The 26,180-nt window shown below is 44.5% G+C and overlaps 1 protein-coding gene across 2 annotated transcripts in view; it reads right to left on the minus strand.

Annotated features, from left to right (window-relative positions):
• Positions 1 to 26,180, minus strand: part of FOXO3 (forkhead box O3) — an 89,380-nt gene that overhangs the window by 346 nt on the left and 62,854 nt on the right. Inside the window, exons 2-3 of one of the 2 annotated variants that reach the window (XM_080614506.1) lie at positions 17,768 to 17,898; positions 12,071 to 13,505 (exon numbers count right to left, since the gene is read on the minus strand). In XM_080614506.1, coding sequence (XP_080470632.1) covers positions 12,105 to 13,505; positions 17,768 to 17,851 — 1,485 coding nt within the window. In that variant the 5' untranslated portion in view covers positions 17,852 to 17,898 and the 3' untranslated portion in view covers positions 12,071 to 12,104. The remainder of the gene's footprint in view (positions 1 to 12,070; positions 13,506 to 17,767; positions 17,899 to 26,180) is intronic. The other variant, XM_080614505.1, reaches the window with a different exon arrangement.

A 26,180-nucleotide genomic window follows, 5' to 3' on the forward strand; every position in this document is an offset into this window, starting at 1 on the left:
TTGCCAGGGCTTGAGTGTGCTGCTTTACTGGCTTAGACGCTCCCAAGCAGGAAAGGAAAACCCTTTCTCCAGATCATCTGTTCACAGCATAATCAAAAGGCTGGACAAATCTTCTGACTGTTTGACATCAACCACCATGCTTGAAGGACAGCTGAAGGAGGCTGCTCAAGAGAAGCAGCGAGGAGCCACGGATTTCAGTTGGAACTTGGGAGTTTTCCATTTTCCTGCTCATACAACACACCATCAACAGACAGGGTTGACCCAGCTTTAAAACAGGGCTAGGGTCCAGCTTGTTCCATAGCCATGAAACTTCAAGGCAGAGGGAAAGACACCTTGGATGCAGCACGGAGATGACTAAAAAGTGACATGGTTAGGTAGGTAAAACACTGAAAACAAATGATCATTCCAACTAACGGAGCCAAGGGGACAGGTTTTTAAAGGCACTTGGGGGCCTAGAGATGAAGGCAGGTGCCAAGTATGGTTTTGGAACGTACATACATTTGAACATTCCCATAAAATCCTTTCACATCTTCATCAGCATCTCGTGGTAGCCATCTGCACTGCTGGGCATGTAACTTTTGCTTCTGAAATGGCTTCTGAAAGCCACTGGTGTGGGCTTAGTCCCCACACCACCTACAACTCGCTGAGGATTTTCTCTGAGATGAATGATTGGTGGCTTTTTTTACACAGTGCAAGCACAAGTGGAGACTTGCTGAAACCAAAAAGCCATTTGAGTTGATTACAGGAATGTCTTTACTCTCAAAGATCCTGGTATCAGGCACACTCATGAAAAATGGTGGATTTAGCATAACTGCTGGATTAATCAGGAACAGCACCTCCTGCAATGGAGATCACTTAAAGGCTGTCACGAGATGACTCTCTATCACTGCCTCTCTCCATTCTAAGGTACCAGGCATGGATACTGTGATAACATTTTATTAAAATGACCTATTCTGATAATGCTGAATGACTGACGGAAATTTAATCATTTTGTCTCATGGTTATTAGAGCAACAGCATGACAGCTGCTCCCTGTGCCATTAGGGGAGAACTTCATTCAGCAGAGCTTAGGAAGCAGACAGATTGCATGTTTCACCCAAACAAAATTTGTCTTTAGCCTTAATTATGGGGAAGGGTTTGGGATAGACTGTTTTGTGAGTAAAGGGATTTCTGCCTGGATCAACATTATTGATTTCTTCATTTTCAAAGGGCAAATTAACGCTAGCCGCTCGTTAATGTGACTGCCTGGCAACGACTCCATTTGGTGTGTCCTGATGGCCGTAACAAGGTCAGCAGAAGATATCCACCCAGACAGGGCTGGTAACCCCCAGTAAAACCTGGTTAGCAGCTTGCATGCAGCTCAAATGAGTGCATGCCCTTTTCTCTACTTCTTAAAGTCTTAGCACCAGGGGACTGGAAACAGGTGACTTCCCGAAGCACAACCTCATCTGAAGGAAGGCAAGGCTCACTTCTTGCATGCTGCAGCCCAGCAAGCTGGCTTGCTCTCATGCAGCCACCAGTTTTGCTGAGCACAGCATCGGCTCATGTGAGGAGTCCTGCTGACTTTGAATGAAGCCATTAATTGAAAGTAAATGAGTACAGAAACTCCAGAGAAAGTACCAAAGTACTGTTCAATGTTTAAATTAAAAATTCATGTAAAATATACTATGAACCAAAATGGTAAGAGAAAAAGCTGGGGGACAGATGACGAGGGGCATCATTTGTGGAAGTGGCACTGCCCAGTATTTTTTCCTGAGGACACCCATCCTGCAGACAGTGCAAATGTTTAGGAGACAGGCATGCAGCTGAGGTGAGATTTGTTTAGTAGAACTAAACCCAACTTCAATTTCACACTTCTGTTTACACGGACTTTGCAAATGGATTAAAAAAGAATAATGGATAAAAAAGAAAAGAAGCAGATCAAAGTCTTAACCTGCCTGCCTTCAAATTACTCCATTAAAGTCCACAATAGACTCACAAACTCTCGCTTTCCGTTCTCTCCACAAAAAGCCTCTGCTAACCCTGAGCTAGTGGCCTGCTGCTTCATAGCCATGAAAACTGTATCAGGCAGGGAAGCAGCCACTCCAGTTACATCTCCATTTATCAGTGGTCCTCAAGCACAACTCCCCAGTGTTCCTCTCTCCCTGTCCCAAAATATCTCCAGCTGCATCCTGAGCCACCACGAGGTTTTTTCACATTCCTGACAGCCACAGAGAAAAGCTCATCCTCCGGAGTGTCTCCCTGAATTTGCAGAGGTAGATGAGTAAGCCAGGACAACGCTGTCCTCTAAGGGCAACACACTCCTCTTCAGGCAAAGTACTCCAGTCCCCACTTTATCCTTTTTCTTGGTCTTTACTATCGTGTCCTGTTTTGGTGGATAAGAGCAGCACAGGTATGAGCACAGGGAGCGATGAAAAAAAACCAAACAACAGAACAGAGGGCAAGGAAGGGTACAATAAAGGTGAAGTCTAGCAGGGTCAGTAGGTTAGAGCAGCGTTTGCCAACTTGCCACTGCAAAGCAGTAGAGCCCCCACTTACACGCGGCATGGTTTCTTGTTTCTCAGGCTGCCCCGAAAAGGGCATTACTGGAAAATATTTGCCTGTACTTCTTAAGCCACACCTTGGAAAACTCAGTTCTCCCTTGAAAAGCTCCTCTGCCAAACCTGAAGCCCACCTTCAATCATCAGGGAGTAGAAAGGAAGGAGGAATTTATACTTTCTTAGAGACTTCCTTTTCTTAAGACTTTGCTCTGAAGATAGTGAAGGCTTTTTTCTAGAGTGCAGTCTTCAGAAATGCATTGATTTCTGGGTTCTGTTGCACACATGCACGCACACACTGGAAGTAGAAGCCATTCCACTATGGCTGTTTTGACCTCCTCAGTATATAAGTCTGATCTGCTGGACATTAGAAAAACCTGTAACACTACACCAAGCTACAGCTTATGCAAACATAGATGCATATGACTGGTGAAAATAACCACTTTAAAACACAAACAGAAAAAGCATTAAGTTAGAGGTGAGGATGAACTACTGCTTTCTCATGTTCTACAGACGTTTTGAACCCTAGATTCTAAATGTGTTTATCCTATTTGGTGGAAAAATGCCATACAAAAAGCAAGTATTTCTGTCTTTTCTGATTCTTCAGCTTGCAAGCAATTATGTGGGAGATGAAACATCCCTTCTGTCCTTTTCTCTGCTTTCCCACCCTCTACTGTACTACTGACCAGTTACAAATGCTGTTCTTGCTTTACTTTATGGCCAAGCCATTGGCTGTGATTTCCCTCCAGCAGCAACATTTCCTCATCTCTGTCTCCTATCATTCGGCCACTTAACTGGATAGCTGTCTTCCAAGCCCCATGCCAGCTCATGCACCGTCAGACCAGCTCTGAAGGATCACCTTCCATGTGCTGCTTTCTCCTTTTGATCCCCAGTGGTGCCAATTATGCAACAATTGCATAATATAAACGGGAAATTTCTTCAGAATAGAAAAGGTGATGCATCAATGCTCCCCAGAGCGAGGCACAGATAATGTGCACTGGCGGCAAGTTTATCAGTAAGCTAAAATAACAATCAGCACATATAGTTTTCTGTTAAAGAAAAGTTATGTGCTCCTTTATGTAATTATGGTATAAGGAACCACACTACTAACACGCAACTTCGCTGTACAGCAGCCTACCAAGGACATCCTGATTTGACTGGAAGGCTTCCTGTTCAGTGGACTGCCTCTTGAAAAGTATCACCACTTGGAGGTCTGTAAAACAAGTGTTTTTCCCGGGTACCACTCTGCAACAACTCCCCAGGCAGAGGAAATCCTAGTAACTGCTTTTACTGTCCAGAGACTTCGGATGCAAACATTTGGGAGTAAACTTGCGTCTTTTAGTGGCAGATGTGTATTCATCTTGGTGCCTTTGCCCCTTGTCACTGCCACCAGCAATGCAGTTTCTACTCAAAAATGGAGGTAGGCTCAAAAAGCAAGACTTGATTATGTGGGGTTACAAGTTAATATTCTGCCTGAGGTTTCCCAGTTGAAGACTGAAGAATACACAGTATTTATTTAGAAACAGGTAAGGAAGACAACTACTGCGGCTAATCACTCCATACTGACAAACTGCAGCACCAGATTTTTTTGTTCAAGCAGAATAAAAATTAGGAACCCTGATGCCATGGCAGGTGTGCCAGTGACACCATAGAGGCTTCATGTACGATGCACTAGGATGGATCTGTGCTGAGAGACAACACTGAGGTGATGGTGAGAAACCCAAAGGGGAAAAAAGAGCTGGCAACTTAATGTGTTTTCATGAACTTTCAGGCATGTTGCAACTTCACTTTTTCTAAGTTCTACTCACAAAAATAGATCCTTTCTTAGCTCAGAACTGGGAACAAAGAGTGAGGGAGAAGGATGGAAAGAGGAAGAATGCTGGCACAGAACTAAAAATTATGGGAGCTAGAAAGTTGCTGTGCTGGTACTTGTGCATGCACATAAAGCACAAAAATGTCTCTTTTTCTGCTGCTGTTCTTCCACTCCAAGAAACACTGCAAACCACAGCAGACAATCAAGTATTTTGGCAGTAAATGTAACTAAAGACAGGAGATCATTCTCTCACCCTGTAGCAGCTCCCTCGGACGAAAGGCTTGCCCAGAACTGTAGTGAGGTGCCACAACTATTGATATGTGTGATATCCCACTTGTCTACAGAATCATAGAAAAGTCCGGGCTGGAAGGGACTCCGCATCATCTGAAGGCAGAGCCCTAGGTTAGGTTATCCAGCTCCCTGTCAAGTCAAGTCTGGAATATTCCCAGCAAGGGAGCATTCACCACTCTTCTGGGCAGCTCATTTTACTGCCAGTGGTGGGTAAGTTCCCTTTTACTCACTGTACACATGAAAAGGAGACACCCAGAAAGTGGTCCATCCATGCTCACACACTTGAAAGGAAAAGTAGGTTGGGGTTCTCTAATGTATCAGGGCCAACCAGGATGCTAAACAACCAGATTCATAGGAAATTCTGCACTTCCTTGCAAGAGGAGCAGGCACATGCAGACTCCACTGTATGTCACTTTGTTGTTGTCCATACAAGAAGACCATATGCTGACAGAACTGTTTTTACACCCATAGATACGTCAGTGTGCAGTTATGCTGGCTTTCCAGCACAAGCACTGCTGATAACCAATTGCATCACATCTAGCTGGGTTCAGTCCTCTGCTCTGGCCAACAGAGGCTAGATACAGAACAGCACCTCTCTACAAAGTCTCCAGGCTTCTTACTTGGCAGCCTTATTGTAAATTTTATCCCTTGCCTTTTGTTCATGGGCCTGAGGAATAGGGTGGAAATCCGGTCAGTTATGGGTGACACTGCCATTGACAGACGTCGGCCTGGGTATTCAACACAGCACCTCACAGGCAAAATGCTGCTGGACTACAGGAAGAAGGCCAAAAATGCTTGTAAAATACATCTTCTGTTAGGGGTAAGGTACATGGGCTTGAAAAATGGTGCTTTCTTTAGGCACTCTGAAGCACAAGGAAGGCGACCTCTACTATGGATCAGAAAAGGATGGATAACTACTGCACCTGTGCCAAGACGAGACACGTATTTTGCTTTTGAATCTGAAGAATAAGAGCCGCTTCTAGAGTAAAAGGTACCAGCATGGCTGGAAACATCCTGAATTATGGGCTTATAGCACTATGGAAACGTGCTACGCACTCTTTAGTCTGAATGTCCTCATAGAGGGTTTCTTTTTCTCTGCCAGGTACCAAGTCTATTTTAAAAATTTAAAACATCCTCCCTGCTATGAAGTGTTCTCACTTTCCTCTGCAGCAAGCTGAAAACGACATGACAATAATGCTCACACAGGTCATACAAAATGACTTCCACCATGTTGATATAAGGCAGGACATCCTCTCTCAGGACTTAGAAGTGGTAGAAAACGCAAGGGAGTGAAAGTCCTTCCTCAAACCCAGATTTTCTCTACATTTGTATGAAATAAATTGCCTATGAAAGTCAGCAGAAGCAGACAGTACAAGGGAAAAACAACAGGCAAGATATTGAGCTCAGCTGTAGAAGTGCATAAACGCAATGGCATGGTCTGGGAAAAGCGGCTTTTTTCCTGGAGTAAAGGCAGACAACCACAGCTACACAGCAGCCTCCTTCAGCTGAGCTGCATGTCCACCCGATTACTGCTCAGCAGAAGTCTACTCCACCAGGCTCCAACAACTGTCACCCTGTGCACTAATCTGAGTGGAAAAGCCCCCATAGACTGGACCGCAGTAGAGCGTTCCCACTACCCAGCTGCAGGAACCTGATTTAATGGTGACAGTGTCCCCACCCACTGTGTGGCATTGCATCAGGGACAGTGCTGATGGGAGCATCCTGCTTGACACTCTTCACCGGCAGCACCAGGAGCCCAGACTGGCATTGCATGAGCATCCTTCCTTCATCCTCCCTCCCCAGGCCAGGACAGAAAGACTATTTATGTACAGTACTACTCAAATACGTGCACTCCTGCTGCCTATGCTATACCTGTGCTCTTTGCCTGTCATCAACACAAGACTTAAACCTCACCAGCTGTCAGTTCATCACGTCGGCTGAGTGCTGAATTGTTATGAAGAAAGATCTCGACCTCAGCTGCATGACGCTATGTGTATAAAAAGGATCCCTTATTACACACTTCTTCAAGAAAATGTTTTTAGGGCGGCTATTTAAAGTCTGGCTCACAAGAAGAAAAGAAAAATGAAAAACCACCTGTAACCAGCCCAGCTATCAGGCAACAGCATGTCTGGGGACCAACACTGATCTGCAGCTCTAAACAATCATTATGGCTCATTCACATGAGAAAGATGGTTTGTGAAGACTCATTCTGTAATAAAACCTGTGTGCTGCTGATCCAGGGAGGAAAGCACTGGGGAGACCAGTTGATGTGGGCTGTTCTAAAAATATCAGTTTGTGCTGTCATCTGGTGAGAGTATGTCATCCTGTAATCTTGGCATCTGCAGGGACAGCAAGTTTCTGCCTAATTATTGCTGCTGAATCACATGACAAAGCATGATGTACTAAAAAATATATCTATATAAAACACCACTAGAAGAACACCCAAACCACAAGATCAGACCACTGTCCTGGCTCCAGCTGCTGCACATTCGCAACACAAGCCTGCAGAGGCAATCCTGGTTTTTACAGACCTTTTCCCCAGGTTAATAAAACCCCAAAACATAAACCCAGATTTAAAAAGCCACCAAGCCCAAAAAGCCCTACTCCCAGAAGGAATAAGCAATTCATTATGTTTGTGTGTCAGCTCCTGCTGCCTTCACACACCAAAAGCCACAGCATCCCTGTAAGTCTAGAACTGGCCCCTGTGTGCATAGGGCTTCCAGGGGCACTGTGGTCAGTGGGACCGCACAGGGGGCAGCCCCAGCAGGGTTTGCCCAGCTTTCCCTTTCTTCCTCCCCACCAGCCACAAGCACAGAGTTTGCCCCCATGCCGCTGGTGCTTGGCCAGGGAGTGAGGAGCCTGCTTGGGGCAGGCTTCTTGGGAGTTAATAGGATCCCTGTGCCCAGTAAAATACGCTTTCCACACAGATATTTTTGTTCAAAGACTAAACTTGGTGAGCGTGGCATTTAGCTAGTCACAAAACCACCTTTCAAAACTTGGGCTGGCTGAAACAACACTGAAATGTTAGAAGTGCACCACCTCCTTAACCACTAACCTGTTAGAAATGGAGCAGAAGAATTTGCTGCTCCTGAATTTCCTTTAGGTATTTTAAAGTCAGCCAAAACCATCTTGGCTCCTTGTAAGAAACCTGCAGGCCTACCCCTAAAACCTCACTGCTGAACATAACTGAGGAGGAAGCTATGGTACCAAGGCAGTCAGCATCCTAAGGAAGAGGTCCACTAATTCTAGTTTCCACATTTCAGCTTCCATAAGCAGAAAAGAAGATTTCTGGTAAAGAACAAAAATCACCTTCCTCACGGCATATTGTACAGAGCCCTCTGATTTGAAACTCCATACAAATGGAGATCTTTTACTACCTATTTCAACTTTTAAGATAGCATTGTAGCGAATAGTCATCCTCAGACCTATCATACGTCTTTGGTATGAATTTCACTCAGAAACAGAATGAACACCAATTAACGAACTGGCAAGTAGTTCAAACTGATATGGAGTAACGAAATACCAACAGATCTTTTGTTACATTTCCTAGGATTTTGCTTTATGAGAGATGTTAATCATCAAATCGTGCAAGCATTACATGACGCTGCTATTAGTAGCTTGTGCATTCTATTGCTACAATAACAAGATGAAGGACCAAGATGATGCTAGGGGGAAATGAGTGACTTTAACTGACCTGTGAAGTGTTTTACTTATAGTTTTCAAACAAGTCAATGTGGCTCCAGCACAGAGCCCAGAGGCATCCTCCTAAATGGCACATTAAAATCTCTTTCAGAAGATGCAGATAGATGAGTTTTTCAGACAGCAAAACCAGCTCAGGAAGTTACTGCCCTACTTGCCCTGAGCCATCCTCTACCTCCTGCCCAAGCCCTGCCAGCATCACTGCCTGCGTCGCACTACTGTAAACTGGATCGCTAAAACAATCCAGGTAAAAGAAACTTCTTGGATGCCTGATACCAGAGGAAATGTTGGCTGAAGCAGTAGTTGATCACCAGCTTCTGAACTTAACAGTCTCTTTGGGACTACTCTTTCTTGGGACTTGCTGGCTGAGAAGGACCATGGAGCAAAGTACAGAGCTGTGGGGGACTACAGGCTAACAGAGGACCCATTAATTTCAAAAAAAAAGGTATTCTAGAGACAGGCGAGGAAATAGTGATATCTTTATTGATAAACAAGCTGAAGAAACAAGGTGATGATTATCTGAGTAGGTGGAGGGTGTATCCAGTGCTCTTGGGAAGCAGGCAGAGATAGGGGAATAGAGGCCCAGCCAGTTTAAGAAGGGAAAATTATGGCTGAGTGAATAAAGCAAAAGAAGAGCATATTGATTTTCTCCTTTCCTTCTTGTAAGAGAAAAAAACCCCAAACCAAACAAAACCACAAGCCAAACCCAAATTCATTTATATGCCTCAATGAGGAATCTCTGAAAGTCTGGGCATGAGCAGCCTCACAGGCACAAGGGCAGCACAGTGGGACAGGCAAGGGTCTCTCCAGGGACCGTGCACAGGCTTATGTGCAGCAAACATGCACAGCCATGAAACCCACAACGATGGCATTTTCTGCACAGGTTTCTTACTTCTCCTGTGAAGAAACTGCAGTTGATTTTTTTCCAAAGTAAATCCCCCTCTATACCTAGAGCACGTATAAACTAAATACCCATGGTTTTGCTTCTTTCTTTCCTTCCTGAAAACTGACTCCAAAGTTTCTCTTATTTTTCACAGAAAACACAGCACTCGCTATTCCCAGGTATGCGAATAATCCATTGCAACTGCTTCTGCCTGCCTGCAAAACACAGCTGGCTGCCCTCCTGAAACGGACTGAGCATGAGCAAGCACCATGCTGCTCTGCTCAAAGTGTTCCCCAGTCTTCAAGCCTGTGAAGATTCATTATGGAGGTCATGAATGCTGCCAAAAGAAGACTTTAATTCAAGGGTCCCTATTGCTAAAGCAAAGCAAAGAGGTAACTGAGAGAGCAATTCAGAATGATTGCACCTGATGTCACATGAGGAGCCTCTATCAAAATACAAGATGCTCATAGGGAGACAAACTCTCAAACAGCGCTGCTTAACAGACGAGGAAGGGTGCTGATGAACCAGCTCAGCAGAAATCATCTGCACTTGCACCTGATACCAGAAGCACTCTGCATCAGCCAGTCCACTTATCAGAAAGAGTAAGAGAGGCTTCCACAGATGACTGGACAGTAATCTGCCGTGGAGAGCTGTCTCGTTAATAAATCTGTCCTTTGCAATGAGACTCTGCTCATACAGATGTGTCAGCTCCTCTATTCAGAGGGAGCAGCCTGAAAAAGATCACAGTGGATATGCTTTCCGTGAATGGCACAGGCTGGGGTATAGAGGCAGCAGTGAGCTGAGGTGAGGAGGTGGTGTGGTGTGCCTCCTCTGCACAGCCCAGGCAGGTCTCCCAACAAGCCACTTCTGCCTATACGCAACAAAGCAAGCTATGAAAGTAGGAGACTGTCCTATTTGCCTGTGCCAAGCAAAGGTGTCAATAACACCTATCTTTTAGGCCCCGTCTGTCAGACAGTACTGTTAGATGTCTCACAGCGATAAAGTTCCTACAGCCTTTTCTTTTACTTCATGTAAAAAGGACTTTTAAATCCAAACAGCTCGTGCACCTGGAGGAAGACAGAACCGATCAGTAAGTGCAACCTTCTGCAAATCTTGCCTCCTGGTTCATGAGTCAATTATTTAATTTTTTTCCCCTTTCCTTAAGCTCCCCAGCACTGGAACTAAAGGAAAACCAGAATTCAGCTGTGGCCCTGGCCACAGGGCCACATGCAGGGCCCTGACATGCGGGGTCAGGGGGACATGGTGTCCTCTACAGCTCACTTCTGCAGCCTGTCTTCTGGCCACGCACTGAAACACTCTTGCTTTGAGTGAGAAGATGTGAAAGAACCAGAGGAAATCTTCCCACTGACAGAGAAAAGACTGCACAAACCAACCGCTCCACTGGAGCGTGCTGCTTTGCAGAACTGCTGAAAGAAGGACTCCTGTGCAGTCCTGTTCTCCCTCACAGACAGCAGATCACAGCACACGTCTCCTGGGGTATTCCATACACACAAGAAGACATTCAGGAGGTTCACCACTGCTGCTCACCTACTGCAAAGCTTCCCCTTGAACATCTAACTGTGAAACACAAGAATGAAAACGCAATTAAAGATGAAAAGGACAGATTAAGAACCATAAAGTCAAAGGCACTAACTCCTTTCCATCCTTCATCTAGAAAATTAGAGCGCTGGAAGTAAGCTGCAAGGTGAATGAATACCTTGTTTAACCTCACCACTGGGATACTCTACATATTATTCTGAAGTTAACAGAACACTTTCAATTATTTATAGCTAACCTTTTATCTTACTATATTTTGAAATCTACTCCCTTATACTAATAAATAAACAAAGGAGAAAGGGCACTTTGTGTGGCACCTACCCTATGAGTCAGTGAACACGTACATGTGAGCAGGCAGAGGTATGGGCAGGAGACTGCAGAATCAGAAAGGGTGACAGAAACAATGTTTACAAGTTCAAATGACCCCAGCTGTGGAAAAGAAGCAATGGAAAAAAAACACAACAATCTGGAAAAAATTAATCTGAAGAGGGCTAACATGTGAAAAGCACCAATGTCAGAACCCAAACCTACAGACATTCTCTGGGTGGAATCCAAGTGAAAGTGATACCCACCCCAGTTCCAGGGAGGATAAGCCAACAATTTTAGTGCATTTAAAACATTAAACCCATGACACCCCTGGGACCAGGATCCCACCTTTGCTACCTCATCATTTAATTCCTCCATTTACTGGTTGTTTGGAGGTGATTTTTCCCCAAGAAATACAATTAAAAACCCCCAAACCAAGCAGTTTTGCTAGCATAGCAGCAGTACGACTCTAATTCAGTCCAGATCTGTTCCACACTCCCTATCCTCAAGTGCATGCACTGATCATGCAAAGACACTTTTTCTCCTCCCCTGCATTAACATTGCTCCACTGACTGCCCTCTCCCTCTGTAACACATCTTGGCTACACATGGCATCAGCTGCAGAGAAGAATTCATCTGTTGTGACTTCAAAGACTACAAGTTGGAGCTCTGTGATTCCTAAACCCCACAAATATTCCACCTTGGTTTGCCTGATTTGTCATTACTATTTCTCATGCCTAAATTAGGAAGGACACAAAGCATCACACGTGTGCTGACAGTGTTGCAGCTAAACAGCTTTTATAGCTTAGCATCATTTCCCTCCACACCTCCAAATGTTTCTTGGTTGTTCCTGTTGCATACCAACATATAGCAAGCCATCAAAAGCCAAATTAATATTATTAATGTGTGCTAATTATTAAGGGTTTGGTGCAAACTCCAATAAAACTAAGGAACCAATTATTTTGCCACATCTACGGGGCACTGACCTGTTTGCCCATTTTCCCTGTTCTCAAAGATCCTTCAGCCTGGTACCCAACTCTGTGATGAAGCCTGTTTAGCACCAGTGAAGTTCCCCACATTCAGACTGACAACGTTCTGAGCTGAGATGAGGGAATCAAAGTTAAAGTCCAGCCCATCTGCATCCATGAGTTCACTGCGGATAATGGACTCCATGTCACACTCCAGGCTCCCATTGAAAATATCCAGGTCCAAGTCACTTGGGAATTTCTCATGTCCCATTACTGGGAGGTTCATGCTAGAGGAGTACAAAGAGGAGCCTGAGAGCGGGTCAGAAAGTGTTTGCATAGACTGATTGACAGGTGACTGCTGATGTTTGGTAGATCCCAAGGTGTTAGAATCACTCAAGCCTATGTTACTGATGGAACTGGACAAGGCACGGCTGCCACTAAGAGACGAGTTGTGGGACTGGTGCTGGTGGTGGGGCAGGCTCTGATTGACCAGACCGCCCTGGCTGGACTGTGCGGCAAACGACATCATGGGGTCATTGCGGAGCATTATATTCCTGCGGGAATTCTGGGCGGACACAGCTGTGCTGGCTTGTGACATGAGTGGGTCAGACTGTGTCATCATGACATCGCTGTGACTAAGTGCATCAGAGGCGAGGAGATCCTGCAGCGTCTGGTTGTTGTAATGAGAAATGGAAGAGAAGGTGGCCTGCTTGTTCTCCTGAATGGTTTGCATGGGTGACTGGCGGAGGGAATTCAGGGACGACGGCCCAAACACGGCGTTGTTGAAACTACTTGATGGAGAACCCAGCCCTGAACCTTTGGAACCATATGGAAAACTGGAGCTTCTCTGCATCATCCCTCCTGTGGGTGACTGCTGGGAGGGAGGAAGTGTTATGTTGTCTAAGAGATCATCCATGAGGTTATCTGTCAGTCCATCGTTCAAATTCATTGTCCCAGCCATATCAGTCAACCTAGGCAACTCCACAGTACATGGTTTGTTTACTGAAGGGGACAAGCTCGATGGACTACTGTATAGCATGGGAGAAAGCGGAGCATCATCATCTTGGACATCATCTAGTTCGGTGCTTGCCAAAATTGGTGACAAGCGGCCACTGACCGTACTGGCATTGGAATTTGTACGGGAGCGAAAATCTGTCCATGCATCCAGCTCGTCACTGCTGCGGGAGGTGGGACTCCCTGGCCACTTGGAGAGCTGAGAAGGGCTGTCCTCGCTCGTCTCCTGGGCGGTCTGCAGGGCTGCCTTTTTCTTAGCCGCTCGCCCTCTGCTCTTTGTGTACTTGTTGCTGTTGTCCATTGACACAGCGCGTCGCCGGGGCGCCTTGCCGCCTTTCCCACCATCTGGATTGATCATCCACCAGGAGCTTTTCCCAGTGCCTTCATTCTGCACCCTGACAAATCGGCTGTGGAGTGACAAGTTGTGCCGGATAGAATTCTGCAGGAAGGAACAAAACAAAATGTCAAGACTGGCACCCCACTTCTTTTGCTGCCCAAATCTCAATCATTAAACCAACATCACATGAAAACAGCAACATGAATAAAAGCATTAGACCCTCCTGGACATCACTATGGGTTTCTTGGGTGGTGAATATGGAAAGACTGGAGTGTGACTGCAGCTTGCCAGCATGCTGCTGTAAATAAGCCCCATGCTTGCACTAGCTGTGTGCTCCTGGTGTCCATCTCTACACTCCCAAAAGCTGCATCCTAAGGAAAGCAGCATGACAGCTCCACTCCTTCACTCAGGAGCTCCACTCCTGTTAGCAAGGAGTTAGATGTTCCCCCCTTACTTTTGACTCAGGACAGACCTCTCTCTATACTATCAGCAATCTTGCCATCAGTTCCTTGAAATAAAAACTGCACAGGCACTGCAAAAATCTGACTGGAGGGGTAGTCACACTCATCACAGCCTTTGCAAATGTCTTTTTAATTCTTCATGGGCATGTGTTGTGTATTTGTTATAATAATTCTTGAGGAAACTGCAAGTGCTGTTGCTCCTCTCCCACAGGCACTCTGTGCATGACTAAGCTGTACTTTCTCTCTTGATCAGAGGCACCAGAATAACGCCTGTACTGCAGTAGCTGGCCAGCTGTCCCCTCACTATATTATCCTCATAGTCTTCAAAACAAGATGTGACACAGTACACGACGATATCCCTGTCCCTGTAAGCTGCTAGATAACGGAGCTGTGGAAAGCTGATGTACGCAGTTGGATACCCCGCACAGTACAGGATGCTACAAAATACAGTACTTTTGAGGGGGCCTGTGCACCGCCTGATCTTGCCTATTACCTGCTTGCACTAGTCAGCAACAGCTACCATCCAAAGCCTACGCTGGCTCCAAACAACGATAATCACCTCAGAATGAGAAAAGAGGCCAAGAAAACCAGTGCATGGTACCCTAGTGAAAAGGCTCCAGATTTAAACCAAAATAACTGACATGAAAATCCCACTCTCCTCATCCTGCTGATCTTGGGCTTAAAATATGGCTTGAAGAAAGGACAGGCAAGTAGTATTTGTTAGTGAGAATGCTTCCAGGTTTGGGTTGTTTTTTCTTTCATGTGCAAGTCCGAAGATCTTTGGAGCTATCCCATATTCCTTTGACAAAACAGATATGCTATTCCTCCAGGTTAAAGATGTTCAAGTTTAAAAAGTCACACAAGTTCTTTTTTCTTAAATTTTGGCAATTACCAGGTATATCTATAAAGAGGCGAAAAATTATGTTTGTTCTACCAGCGTGATTTAAAAACACGAAGTCCACAGGACCATAGCATAATCAAACCATCCAGAGTAAGTTTCCTTCATTTACAAGGTACTGAAAAAATTCCAGAGTTAAATGGGGAAAGAATGAATCAATCAACAAATTATTCACGAGCATCTTGACATTTGCATCCTTAATATAAACGGATGTTTGACATAAGCGAACTGGAGACACGTTTGATGTACAAAGTAATACAGCCCAGCTTTTTTTAAACAATTCCTTTCGGTATGAAATGCCTTTTTTCTCCCTGTTAAGTGTTGTGGTTTTTGTCAGATTGTGAAATGGAAAACACGCCTGAAGTTCTTCTCACACGCAGACAGCAGACGCGGTTGTGATTATCACTTAATGAAAAGAGAAATCATATGGACCACGGTTCAAAATAGCAACTGTTATGTTTTAAACAATTTGCACAAAACAGCAGACCAGACTTTGCAGACATACTCGAGAGAAGTTTGAGTCAGTGCCTCAGCTATAAACTTGTCCTTTTCTAAGGGACTTTCATGCCATCAAAATACAGTGGATTGAGTTGCAGCATAATAGTTCTTCAGTCTAAGGAAGGAAAGAGATTTTTATTATTTAACTCATGACATTTTAACTACATTTTGAGTCTGGCAAGAGTCTGTTTCTAACTTCTAATAAGTAGGTGCCACTGCCTACTTGCTCACATTTCTCCCAGCTGGCAGGAGAACTGCTATTTTTTAAATAAATATAAATGTTGATACTCCAGCTTGTACAGCATCAGTGCAGGTAGCTGTCACATTCATCCCCCAGGACTTTCATGGACAACCACGTGTGAAAACATCTGCCTCATAAAGAGCCAGCGACAGGATGAGGACAACCAGAGCTAGACCACTACACATGGGTACAAGAGCTATGCAAACCATGTTGCTCCCCACCTATAAATGCTGGGTATAAGAATACATAGCGCTGTGACTCCTTCTCATGACAAAAATCTTAGAGAACACAGAAAAGAAACACCCAAGGTGGCATACACAGTGTGCCACATAGCTGCAGATATAAAAACACTCAGCCAAAGCGCCAGCAGCTAATAGTTCTCAGCCTCTAGTATTCTCATCATAAAATGGGTTATTTGTGCTGGTGGTAGCCATAGTATGAAACTATTTAGTCTAAACCCATGAAAAGTCCTAAATGGTAAAACTGTGAGACTGAGGCACCTTTCAGGATGAGGGGTCCTTCATGTGTGGATACGTGTAGGCACAAGTGTAATTTTCTTCTTATTATATCTTTTTGCTCAGCATTGGTATTGCTCAAATAATAATGTAATAATACTTCTGCATTGAAAATTGGTGGTTGTAAAAAATCTGAGCAGTTTGTTTTCTTTTACATTAAGCAATATGCTACTTACACTCCAGCTTCTGTTTTTCTTTACTTTTCTTCTGTAGGAAGATTGTTTCCTTAAGCATAATTATGGGCCAATTTATTTTTGTGTACCCTATCTCCACCCTCTGTTCAAACACTGCCTTAAAACCCACTTCTTTCATGTAACCTCCTCCGCTAACCTCTTCAGCAACAGTATCTGAGTTTCTTGGTTTCTCCTTGTGTTGGATGCTCTGCCAAATCAAATTAGGGCTGGATCCTATTATCCTTTCACATGCAAGTTTTGCTACAGGAGTCACCAAGACTGACAACTCACATTAGTAAAGGCTGTTGTGCTGTGCTACCAGGCCACATAGGATGGAAATAACTGTATTTTCTACCTGATTTTGGAGCTGTCAAATAATCTTCCCATCTGCTTAAATTATAGGAAAATATCATGGGACAATCTTCTCTCACAACCATGTGCATTAGTAATATATGACCATGTGATAAGCCATAAAGGACGTGGGGAAGCAAAGAATATACATCTTACAAAAATACAGTTAAACATTTGAACCTGCTGCTGCTGAAATTAATGAAGATTTGTCTTTGACTTATGTGGGGGAGAGATTAGGCCATGATGATGGAAACATAACACATTTTTCCATGCCAAAATGCAATGAGAAACTTTAAAAGATCTATAAAGGAAGTTCCATCATCTGCCCTAGAGACCATATGTAGATGGGACAGATGCTAGCCAGGCTGCAGACACCTTGGAAAGAGCTCAGATACCACCAATGGGTACAACATATGGACTGTACAAGAGCAGAGTAGGAAAGAAATACAATGAGCTCCTCCCTTTAATAGTGTTACTATTTATACTGGACTTGAAGAATGCTGTGTGCTCTGCTAAGAGCCAGAAGCCCAAGGTTCCTTCATTTAAGATCAAGAGCATCCCATATGGCAGTGAGCCCAGCCCAGCTGGGTCCCAGTCCCCTGGGGAAGTGGTCCTGCAGGGAAGAACGACCAGCCGTGGAGATGAGCAAGACCTAGGGCCAAAGAACACATGAGGCAGGGCAGGTGTTGTGTGAGCAGAGGGTAGCTTAGTGCCACAGGGAAGCAGTGCTACTACCCTGCATGGGCTTAGGCCGATGGTTTCAGGAGAAGGGGTGCAGTGGGGTGGGTGCCCATTGTAGCCAGGGCAGCAACATGAGGGGTGGCAGCAGCTTGCCCAAACTCAGGGCCATGCTCTCAGCTTTCACAAACATCAGCCCACTGCACCGCATTTTGTTCAGTTAATGCTCCTCGAGGGAACCAGCCACATTTTGCTCACAAAAATGAAATAAATAAAATCAACTACCATGTCCTAATTACACGTGTCTCCCTTGATATTCTGATACGACTGCAAATGGGTAAACTCCCAGAGAGGACACTCAAACATTGCCAAAATGCCGTATACCTCATTCAGTATGAACATTTGAACAAGTCTCCCGGGGAGGACAGGACTGCACATTATTTCAACACTCAGCCCTGGTCAGGCAACAGCAGCAAATGCCTGAGCCTTTAAAATGGAGAAAATTCCCCCTTCCCGTGCTTTCTTCAGCCTCTTCCAAGCCATGTTTACCTTGTGGAGCCCGTCCATAAACTCAGACACCAGCTGCAAGTGCTTCCACTGCAGTACAGAGTCTTTTTTGTCTGGGAGCAACATGTGGTATCAATTTATCATCTTCAACAACGCAACAAGGAATCCACTGGCTTTAAAAATAAAAAGAGTTGTGTAACTTAACTCTTAAAAGCCCTCACTTTAAAAAAAAAAAAAGCAAGCCTAAAGATTAGCAAGATGAGGTGCAGCTGGTGGCTGCCGAGTCCAAGTTACACACTGGTCTGTTTTTATTTCAGTGTTTTCTAGTGAGTAGCTAATTCGTTATTTCAGATACAGGCTCCTAAACTGTAAAGTTAAAGCTATAAATCAAAAGCAGTTGCTTATTTTAACAAGTGGGATACCAGGACATGATGGGAGAAAAACAAATGCTATCTGCAGACCCGTAAATGCTGCTAATGCTCACTTGAGAGAATTACACTTTATTTTATACTGTATTAACATATTTCATGTTCTAATTTCACCATATGAAGTTTTCTGTTGGCCACACAGTAGGGACAGACATCAGATCTAACACCACCGAAAAGAAGCCATGAAAATAACTCCAGTTTATCAACCTCCACTGACGGCAGGGAGCCCTTCTTCCCCATGGCTCTGCTTGCTCACTTGAATTTCAGTTTCCAGCCTATGTCACCTTGCTCAAAACGTTATAGCACAAACCTCCTCTGGGGTGAACACCCCTACAGAGGGCCTCCACTAAAGCTAATTTCTTTAAGAAAAGCAAAACAAACAAACTGCTTTCTTAGCATTCAGCTACTGCTGAAATAGGAGGTTGTGAATAATCCCAGCATATTTTGCCCACCCGTTCAGACCAGTGCCTTCTCATGAAGTAACTCAAAATTTGCCTCAACTACCAGTTTTACACTTTGTTTGCTTTAAAGTCCTCAGTGAGATTCAACTGCAAGTAATCAAGAAAATAGTGACTCCAAATAATTAAAGTTGCCAATTGCGTGCACATATGTAGGAATTTCTGGTGAAAAGGATTTCTGAGTCCATGCAAGGAGATCTTTAGGAAGTACCAATCTGTTGGTTCCATACAGCCATTTTCTGCCTAGCTCTGTAAGGGTGCCGTGCTGCTCTTCTCAAGGAACTCTGAAATCCTCAACCCAAAAAGGTCTCAGAATTGCCACCCCTTACCCGTGAGTTTTTGCAAACTAGAAAAATAGATATAATTTCATAAAGTAGTGAGGGTGCTCTAGAGATGCACCAGAGTAAAAGCAAGAACTAAATCATAAGGAAAGTCCTCCCACAATATCCATCCATCCATGTATCAATATACATGTTTTCCATATAAAAACAAATATTATGTCTTCCAGGTTGTTATATTCTTTCAAAGTTACAGAAGTTGGGGGGGGGAGGGGCATTAAGCAAATTACACACAGAAAAAGAAATCATTCCTGACACCCAAATGTTTTCGATACTCTCTGTCTGGTATCATCTGCAAGTTCCCAAGGCAGCTTCCGCAAATCCCACCAGATGTTCAGCAGAAGCAGGCAGCGAGAGCGCACCAAGGTCCTGCAGGGTACATCCCTTCACACCTGGCTGGCAAAGGCCTCATAGGCCTGGAAAGTATAAGCAGGGTGACACAGGCTCAGCCCTACTCAAGCATGCCCTCATGCAGGAAAACAGGGAAAAATATCCCTACAGATTTAGGGAGAAAAAATCAGCTCAGCATCTGAAGGGTGGCTCTATGGATTCCCCTCCTCATCCAGCCTTCAAAGAAGTATTGCTGACCTTGGTGGTAGAGGAACAGCTAGAAGAGGCCCTCACTGCAATTAGCTCTCTGCCTCCGTCTCTGCCCATCGTTCCCAACCCCTAGGAAGAGAAGAAAGCCTTGAGGGATATTAAAGCTCCCTGGGAGAACATGAAGTGCAGCGAAGATTTATCCTCTGAAATGTGCTGGCTCAGATAGGCAAGCAATCCGTGGATCTGCCTCCATCCTACACACAGGGCGCCATGCCGTGCCAAATTACAACAGGAGAAGGTGATTAGCACAGGGAAAACAAGCCCTCCCTAACAACATGTGCCTCACTCCCCACCACCCCAGCTGCTCCTTGCCACAAGGACAGTATGTGAGCCACGTGCCTGCCAAGGAAGTTCATGCTCTCCCTTTTGAAAAGAAAAACATCTTGGTGCATAGAGCTATGGGAACTGAGTTACAACTTAATCAAGTTTTTAATTACAGAAAAACAACCTTAAAAATTAATTCTAGCTAAAACAACTGCTGCCTCACTCTTTGCAAACAGTGATATTGCAAATCACTACGCTGACGCAAATAAAACTTAGCTGAAAATACACACTGCCTGGAAATTGTCTCAGAGCATCACGCTTCCAGTTAGCAGAAAAATCTCCAGTTATTTTACAGTCAGATATCCTCTGACAGCAGGAGGACTCTAATAAATAACATTTGTTTTGCTGTGAGCAGAGCATGCTGGTTGTCATATATTTTTTTCCACTGGGTGTTTGGGAGAAAGGAAGCAGAGAACGAGGAAAATGCTGATACTTTTAACTAATGCAGCTGCGGAGCAAGAACAAAGTCTCTTCAGCAACTCCTCCCAGCATCAGGAGACAGGTATCCCAGGCACCATTTGCTACAGGAAGCCCCGTAATATATAAATTGTCGCCTCTGCATGCTATACCGATGCTTTTCCATGTTAAAACAGGATCTGGGAATCAGGAGGCAAGCACCAACATCAGGAGGCTGCTAAAGACACCTTGTCAAGAGCTGCCTTTTTTACTCCCTTCCACACACTTCATCTCACAGCTGCCCCAAATTGAAGAACACAGTTGATTTCCATCAAAGGATTTAACTTAATTATCAGCAGGCATTTACTTTAATGCATGACTCTTGCAAGGTGCTGATTTGTGAAAATCCCAAGGCACCTCAGTGCAGGCTTGACTGGGACACAAACATAGCCAGAAAGTGGAAGATGTTGCCCCTTACTGAACTTAAACCCAAGGAGTTGCACACAAAAAGGCTGCAATAAGACATACACGGCTGGGGTTTTGCAGACTCCGATCAAAACAGTTTTCATTTGTTCAGGAGTGGCGTCACCAGCACCTTTATTTCTTTTATATTTTTCTTAATGGCAAGCCCCAGCCTTTGAAGCTTTTCCACTGTAGGAACTTTGGAAATGACTCCACTCTGTATTTGTGGAGCCCTTTCAGCACAGCATTGCTGCATTTCTCCTCCTCCATGCCACAGAGCCCCACAAGAAGAGCAGGCACATGCAACTAGTCAACCCAAATATATGCACAGTAAGTGTCATAAAACCAGCTACCACTGTCAGCACAGCTACAGTCCACCAGCTGCTGAAGCTACTGGAGGAGTCCTCACAAACCTCAGTGGTCACCCAGTTAGACCTCAGTGAAAACAATGCAGTTTTACTGTGAGGCAGACTTTCACCCCCACGGCTTGGGGTTTGTTTTGCTAGAAAGAACAACTAGAAAAAAAAATAAAAATCCCTCTGTTTTTCGTTTCTTAGATGCACAGATCCCAGCACAACCCTCACGAGGCGGTGTGGAAACCAGAGTGCTCAGCTTTATTTTTGCTCATTCTCAGCATATGGCCGTTACTATACATCGACTATTTAGAAACATGCATGGGCGTTCTTTCATGCCTTTAAAAATAAATGTGAGTGATGCTACAGCTTATAATAATTCACTAAAAATAGTAGCTTCTCATGGAAGATCACAGAAGCCTCTCATTGCTGAATCACCTATTATAATCTTCATTTTTTGACATTTTTTCATGGTCATGTGTTGATTTCTTTTAACACTTCCTAAGCCTGTGAAACGCAACCACACCAGCAATAACTTCCACCACACAGTGGCAGGGAAAGAGTAAAATCTGTGTGCATGAAAACAGCCTTCCAGGGCTCCTGCCTTACTGAAGTGCAGGGCTGCCTCGCACGTGGCTCAGTGAAGTGCTAGCTCTGAAATAATAGATTGTTAAATACCCAGGCTGGATTAATTGGAAGTGTTGAGCTGCGCATGTTAAATTGCAAATCTGGTGACAGTTACGGCTGACGTGTGACTGATGAGAGGAATAGATCTGATATGCTGTCGCCTGACTGAGTTTGATCAGGCCTGAGCAAGCTCTTCAACAGCCGGCACAGGCACCTGAGACCTTCCCGCAAGAAAGCCTTCAAGCAATCTCCAGAACAGCCCCCGGCATTTCTGCTATGTAGACTAATCTGAAACAGGACCCCTCGCCTGTGCTATTTTAAGCACATAATTAGTTTATTATTGAACCTGAAGATACTATCTGCTTAAAAAGTGCATTTTAAAATATGATGAGCTTCAGTTGGCAGATGACATGGCAAAGGGACGGGCCCTGGTCCATGCATCCAAGCACCAGGGGAAGCCAGAGACACACCTAAGGTATGATTCTCGGTGGGTCTGACCCAATGGCTTTTGGGGCAAAAAAACCCTTGGGAGCCTCATAGGAAGGGCAGCCTGTGTAGAAATACACAACCGCAACTCCAGATAGTCACAGAGTTACACAGTCCACAGAGGGACAAGCGAACAGAACAACTTGAAAAACAGGTTTCTCCTCCTTCAAGACGCAGGACTGGGTAGCTGTGGCACTACCAATAAATACCTGCACACTCTTCAAAACTGGCAGCTGTAAAATATTAATGCCTTTCAAAAGCAGAAAGTGATCAGTTTTCCTTTTGATGTACTCCGACGCTCATTCTGCTTTTGTTCTCAGAACGCATGGGTCTCCCTTAGCCTCTCAGTGTCATACAATTTCCTATGTTTTCCCTCTGCACTGGGGAACATACTTTAAACACTGCATTTAAGAACATATTTGAAAAATTATACAGACTTGCTTTCTGTATACATAAATCAAGTTCATACTGTGCCAGATGACAAGGGTGGACAAAAACATCCATCTCCTCACCATTTTTATACAAACAGTAGGGAGGTGGGCTTACTGCAGGAGTCTTTCTTCAGCCCAGTCTTCGATCTCACTTCCACAGGCGCACTGCGCTGGGTCATGGACATTGGGATCAAGTGCACCCTCAGCAAGCATGTTGATGACACCAAGCTGTGTGGTGTTGTCAACATGCTGGAAGGAAGGGATGCCATCCAGAGAGACCTTGACATGCTTGAGAGCTGGGCCTGTGCAAACCTCATGAAGTTCAACAAGGCCAAGTGCAAGGTCCTATAGCTGGGTCGGGGCAATCCCAAGCACAAACACACATTGGGCAGAGAATGGATTGAGAGCAGCCCTGAGGAGAAGGACTTGGGGGTGTTGGTTGATGAGAATCTCAACATGACCTGGTAATGTGAGCCTGCCAGAAAGCCAACCACGTCCTGGGCTGCATCAGAAGAAGTGTTGGCAGCAGTTCAAGGGAGGTGATTCTCCCCCTCTGCTCTTGCAAAACCCCACCCAGAGCACTGCATCCAGCTCTGGGGTCCCCAACATAAGAAGGGTGTGGACCTGATGGAGCAAGTCCAGAGGAAGCCACAAAGATGATCCAAGAGCTGGAGCACCTCTCCTATGAAGACAGGCTTCAAGAGGTTGGGCTTGTTCAGGCTGGAGAAGAGAAGGCTCTGGGGAGCCTTCCAATGCCTAAAGGGGCCAACGATAAATCTCCAGAGGGAATTTTTACAAGAGCATGTAGTGATAGGACAAGGGGAAATAACTCTGAACTGGCAGAGGGGAGACTGATATTAGATATAAGGAAGAAATTCTTCACTATGAGCGTAGAACACGTTGCTCAGAGAAGCTGTGGCTGCTCCATCCCTGGCAGTGTTCAAGGCCCGGTTGGACAGGGATTTGAGCAACCTGGTCTAGTGGCAGGTGTCCCTGCCCATAGCAGTGGGATTGGAACTTTTTTGGATTTTTAAGGTCTCTTCCAATCCAAACCATTCTTTGATTCTATGACACCCATCCCCAAAACCTGCCCTACCCACAGACTCTCTGCTGAGGCACATGGCTTTAGTTTCCACACTGCGATGCCCTGGCTGCAACCTCAAAGTTGACAACATTTGATTTTATTTTTTTTTCACCCTTATGGAGAAAAGCTTTTTTACAGCCCTAAAATTTACCTCTCCTTACACAGCCTGGGCAGCTCCAGGTCAGGCATGACTTGCATGTTACTGGTTTCACCAGATTTTTAAAAATCAATTTTCTGTTTACTGCAAGGGTAAAATATACCTGAGGAGCTGACAAAAGGGAAGATGACACCTACTATGCTGCCAGTGAATCAGCCCTTTGCTACAGCAAGCAGGACATTCCTGTTTCACATGCAACAGCACCATCCCAGAAACCTCACGACCCAGGTAAATGCACAGGTATGAAAGTCATCTTTTCATCTTTTTTTTTTTTTTTTTTTTTTTTACTTTTTAAGCTATTTACCTAATCTGAGAAATTAAAATCACTGTCATCAATACAATCACAATTGTAAGTGCTAAACGTTGGGCCTAAAGCTAGGCTGTGTCAAAATGCTTTGGCATTTCACGATGCTGTGTTAGCACCCCACCCCAACACCAGAGCCCAAATAGCAGACTGATGAGTGGAGGAGCCCTTTCATGTTCCCGGTTTGAACCTGTTCACATGAGTAATCCCTCCTGAAGCCAACATTCAGGCCACGATGAGGCCCTTGTATCACTCAGACTGGGACATTTTTCAGAGACAACTGCAGAGCCACAGGATGATGGTTTTGAGAACCCTGACTGTACCAATAGCCACGGTTGTCACCAGGTACTAGGACAAGAATTACCTACGCTGTAGGTTGCAGCCTGGGTGAGCTCCCATTATGGGAAGGACTGCAGAAGTAGAAGACACTTGCATCTAGAAGTTTACAGCCTCAACAGGCAAACGAAGCTTCAATCCAATAAAGACACACAGAAGATAAAACTGAGAGACTTGCTTTGGTTTCATTTGCTAGCACAAACCAGCTTTGCCTTACTTGCCCTTCAAGACAAGCACTGAGGCAACCTCTCAGTACCCTGAGATGATGTCACTTCACAGACACCGTCCCCTGCTCTGGAAAATTTTAAGTATTGACTTGCTGAATCAAAATCTATGTGCCTTGGAGTTTCAGAAGCTGTATGTAGTACGCTGAGATGGCCACACAATCCCTCCAAATGGATTCATCCCCCTGTCTGGTCTCCAACACTGGACAGGGGGATGAATTTCTGCTGCTCAGAGAAACTGGCCCCAGACCCCAGGTGGGCTGGATGGATACATGTAACATGCTGCTTTTAGGTGGATAACATTGAGTTACGTTAGCAAAACGACACTGCTTGAAGTAAGTCTATTTTCAACACCTACGTGTTCAAGACACAGGGCAAATTTCAAAGGGACAATGCTAAGAATGATTGTGCCTTTGTACATCCTCTTTTTCTTATGACACTTCACAGTATTCATAGGTCAAGAATGCAAGGCCTCCTAGGTATGCCAAGTATCATTTTCATAACAAAGGTACGTAAGAAGCAAGTACCTTCAAGTTGCAGCTGATCAGATGAGGGCAAATGCATATGGGGATATTTTCCCTCCTTCTGAGAAAGGGAAGGGACCCACTACAAAGTACCCTGAGCAACATGTATGCACATACATCATGACAGATCTGCTAATATTTCTGTAATAGGAGCTGATACGCAAAATACAGAACAGGCTAACACACACTATCCCTATGCCCTTCTTTTTCCTTCTTTTTTTTTTCCTGTGATTAAAGTTTAGAGGAGATGGGATAGCTAGAAAAATAGAAATGAACCAGGATACATTTTTGGTTAGGATCAGCAAAGTAGAGAATGAAAAAATTAGGGAGATGGAGGAATTCACACACGCCTCTAGTCAGATTTTTTTCAGAGTTGGTGGAAACTCATTCTGTTCATAGGATCTGACCATGTGCTCTATTGCAAAGTGAGATTCTTACCTGCAAAGGCTTTTGCATGTATCTAAATGCATACCCTGTGAAATGCTTTGTGGACTTCAACAGGAATGTCCTCAGTCTGTAGGGTTAGGTATGCATCAGTCTTTGCCAGACTGTCTTGTTGAAAAGGATAAGCAAGAGGAGATATACAGAAATTTCCAATATCGTTCACATGCAGGTTTCTAAGCTTGCGAAAGTTAATGAAAAAATTCCAGTAATTTTACATCAGACTTTTGAGATGAAAATGCACCATAATAATTATTTTCAGCAGAAATGGGTTCTTGGTACCATCCAATCACAGCTATAACCCCAACGGTCCTTCCAAAGCATAGTGACAGTGGAGTCACTAATGTTAAAACAGGGATGAGAAAAGGAAAATGAAAAAGAAACTAGGCTACTTCCCCTGAGGAACTAAATACAGTATTTAATGGCATCTTTTTATAAGGTTAACAAATCAAAAGCTTCAGCTATGAATTGTTGCCATCATC

This window comes from Psittacula echo (assembly GCF_963264785.1).
Source record: "Psittacula echo genome assembly, chromosome: 4".
Lineage (NCBI taxonomy): Eukaryota > Metazoa > Chordata > Aves > Psittaciformes > Psittacidae > Psittacula > Psittacula echo.